The sequence below is a fragment of the Poecilia mexicana genome, unplaced genomic scaffold (genome assembly GCF_051168715.1).
Source record: "Poecilia mexicana isolate PSO_F unplaced genomic scaffold, ASM5116871v1 scaffold_22, whole genome shotgun sequence".
Classification (NCBI taxonomy): Eukaryota; Metazoa; Chordata; class Actinopteri; order Cyprinodontiformes; family Poeciliidae; genus Poecilia; species Poecilia mexicana.
In genome coordinates this window covers 13147316-13150545 of record NW_028263391.1, presented here as the reverse complement: position 1 = coordinate 13150545, position 3230 = coordinate 13147316, and the positions used below count along the sequence as shown (strand labels likewise).

Below are 3230 nucleotides of genomic sequence, written 5' to 3'. Positions count from 1 at the left end.
TAACTGTATCATAAGTTAACTAAATATATTCTGTGACAGTTTGATGACTTCGCTATTACAGAACATTGTGGAACAATGGCTTGCACTTTCACTTTGTGACGTTGTGAAATCAACTCATCACAGACAAAAACATCAAAGGGCCGTGGGATCAATGACTCAACTTTGCATAAATCCATCGGGACCAAATATGTATCTGTAATTCACCTAGCGATCTGTTTGAAAAAGTACTAATTGAGACATATTGAACGGGTAGGAAAAGGAAAAGGTGTTTGTATCGTTTTGATAGAGTTTGGGTTCATAAAGTGTAAAACAAATTTTCTCATTCATTAGAAACTCTCAAAACATGAACTGGAGAGATTCGCGTCTTTATTTTGCATTTAAATGCAAGTCTGAAATCTTTTTATTTATGCCTTCACACGCTACAAAAGCAACACATCACATGTCGCCCATAGAAAACAACACATGCGGAGGAAAGGCCACAATGACAGCTCTATGTACAGGTTTCCCCAAAGTCATCAAGTGCCTAAAAGTCTTTTCTTAAAAACCCCTTTTCATTGTCCCTTTACCCCTCTGATGTCAGTTGACACGTTTTTTTCCCCTACTGGTTCTGATTGTTTTCATTCTTGACCCTTTTTGCGCGCCTGTCCGCCGGACTTCAGCTCCATCAGCTCCACTTCGTGCTTCGCCGCGGTCTCCAGCACTTTCTGCTTGTTGTAGAACACAACAAAGTTATTGATGATCGGGTGGATGGGCAGAGCGATGGCGATCACACCGCACAGAAAGCTGACCGCCGCGTTGCACTTGCCCAGGGTAGTTTTGGGGTAGATGTCCCCGTAGCCCACCGTGGTCATGGTGATGATGGCCCACCAGAAAGACTGCGGGATGCTCCTGAAGAGCGTCTCCGGGTGGCTTTGCTCCATGGTGTAGGCCAGCGCGGAGAACACGAAGATCCCCACGCCCATGTACATTAGGAGCAGCCCCAGTTCCTTGAGACTGCGCTTCAGCGCGTAGGTCAGGGTCTGCAGGCCGGAGGAGTGGCGCGCCAGCTTGAAAATACGCGCGATGCGCATGATGCGCAGCGCCTGGACAGCCTGCTGGACGTTCACCAGCTCCATCATGGACGTGGTGCCGAGCAAAGTGAGGGACAGGACCACGTAGAAAGGCATGATGGCCATGAAGTCTATGATGTTCATGATGGAGAGCGCAAAGCGCACTTTGTTCGGAGACGAGGCGAGGCGCAGCACGAACTCAGTCGTGAACCACAGCATGCACACAGTCTCGATCGCCTCCATGGTCGGGTGTTCCACCAGCTTCCCCTCCGCATTTTTCACCTGCAGCTCCGGGATGGTGCTCACACACATCACCACGGCTGACACCAGGATGGAGAGAAAGGAAGCGATGGCGATGATGCGCGCCGCCAAGGAGGAATCCGGCTTCTCCATCAGTCTCCACAGGTACCTCTGGCACCTCTGCGTGCGGGTGATGCACTGATCCACATCCAGATCCTCCAAAATCGCTTTCACTTTGTTTGCGATCTCTTTCAGCTCTTCCTCCTTCTCGCTCAGGTAACTTTTGCAGCACTCATCCAAAACACTCTGGTCTATCTTCCAGAACTCCATCTCCTTGATAAAGCAGATGGGGCAAATCCCGCTTTTTATGTGGATTTCGTCGAAGTAATACACATCTATGATGCACTTGAAGGAATCGGGATCCCGATCAAAGTAAAACTCGTTCCTGCCCGGGTCGAAGTCATCACAGAGGGTGGAAATAAGTTCTGGGTTGTGGGCTGAGCAGTTGGACAGCTCCGCCAGCCTGCTCTCCGGGTAGCGCTTCAGATCGTCCCCGAACAGCACCACTCTCACTCCACCGATGTTCACAGTGATGTCCCCTTCCTCGCTCAAAGCATTTCTATATTTTGGTTTCGGAACTGTCCACATTTTAATGAAGAGATTAAGTGTTTAAACTACAAAATGCACGCGAACAGCGGACTAACTACAACTGACGCCCATATTCTTGACGCTCGCCGCGTAAAGTTGATGTCTTTCAGACGGTTTCGTGTCCTGAATGGCACAGCTTGAGTGGCAAGCTCTTCTTAGCTCTCTCTCTCTCTCTCTCTCTCTCTCTCTCTCTCTCTCTCTCTCTCTCTCACTGTCTCATATTTAACAGACCCACGTGCACAAGCACGCGCACGCTGACACCAGAAGGTAACAATCACAATATCCACTTCCAGCCACATTTTCCTCTTTGCAATCGGATTGTGGTCAGACGCAAATGAACCGAACCACGCCGTTTCCATTTAAAACGCTTTAAACTGTTGCATATTTTATGCACTGGGTAATCAGAGCCATGTTGTGATGAGAGCCATGTTGCGCATCTTTAACTCACTGAGGAGAAAATATGCCATATTCTGCGCAAAGGAAGAATAAGTCAAAACGTTTTTTTATTTTTTATTTTTATTAGGGATTATAGTTTGTGTTTTAACACATAGATGAACGAGATATTAGAGAAACTGGTTGCTTTGCACAACAACAGAGAGAGTGCTCTCTGCTGACTGGGAATTGTACAGCAATCATATATAACAAGTTTATTTTAATACATTTTAGATTTATACATTTGCTCCATCTTGCAAAAATGTTAACGTCCATCAACATGTTGATATCAACATGTTATATCACAACCTCCACACTTGGGTTTTATGTGATTGATAAAACCCAAAGCCGTGCATAAGAGTGAAGTGGAAGGAAAATGACACGTGATTTCCAAAGCTCTTTTGCTAATTCAAATCTAAAAGTAACATATTGAATTGAATCTCCTGATCAGGGTCTGTCATAGCTGCAATGTCAGCCAGTTGTTAGCTTTTGATGCTATAGTAACAAGCCTTTTGTCTACGTCACAAACATAATGGTGTGCAGTTTGATGCCCCCACAAGAGGTCTAGATTTAACAACATGCTTTGGCCTGATGATACCAAGGATGAGTGAGAACAAACACGACACTATAGGGTGTGGCTTAAAACAAAAGTTGAATGTGTGGGAAAGAATCTCATGTAAGTACAGTGGAGGGCTGTGATGCTGAGGGCCTATCCTAAGGGCTGTGCTATTGGTTAAATAGGGTCGTACAAAGCGTGAGCAGCAGGGTGACAGTAACAGCGGAACCAATGGTGTATAAAAGAAACAAAAAAAGATTTTAATGAGGAACTTTTTGAACCCAGTGAACAAATTCATACTCAAA

At 45.8% G+C, this 3230-nt stretch overlaps 1 protein-coding gene across 1 annotated transcript; it reads right to left on the bottom strand.

The window, feature by feature from the left end:
• Positions 1–349: 349 nt before the first annotated feature.
• Positions 350–2143, bottom strand: kcnf1b (potassium voltage-gated channel, subfamily F, member 1b). Its single transcript, XM_014992743.2, has one exon. It carries the CDS (start codon positions 1935–1937, stop codon positions 618–620), a length of 1320 nt encoding a protein of 439 aa, XP_014848229.1. The 5' UTR covers positions 1938–2143; the 3' UTR covers positions 350–617.
• Positions 2144–3230: the final 1087 nt, after the last annotated feature.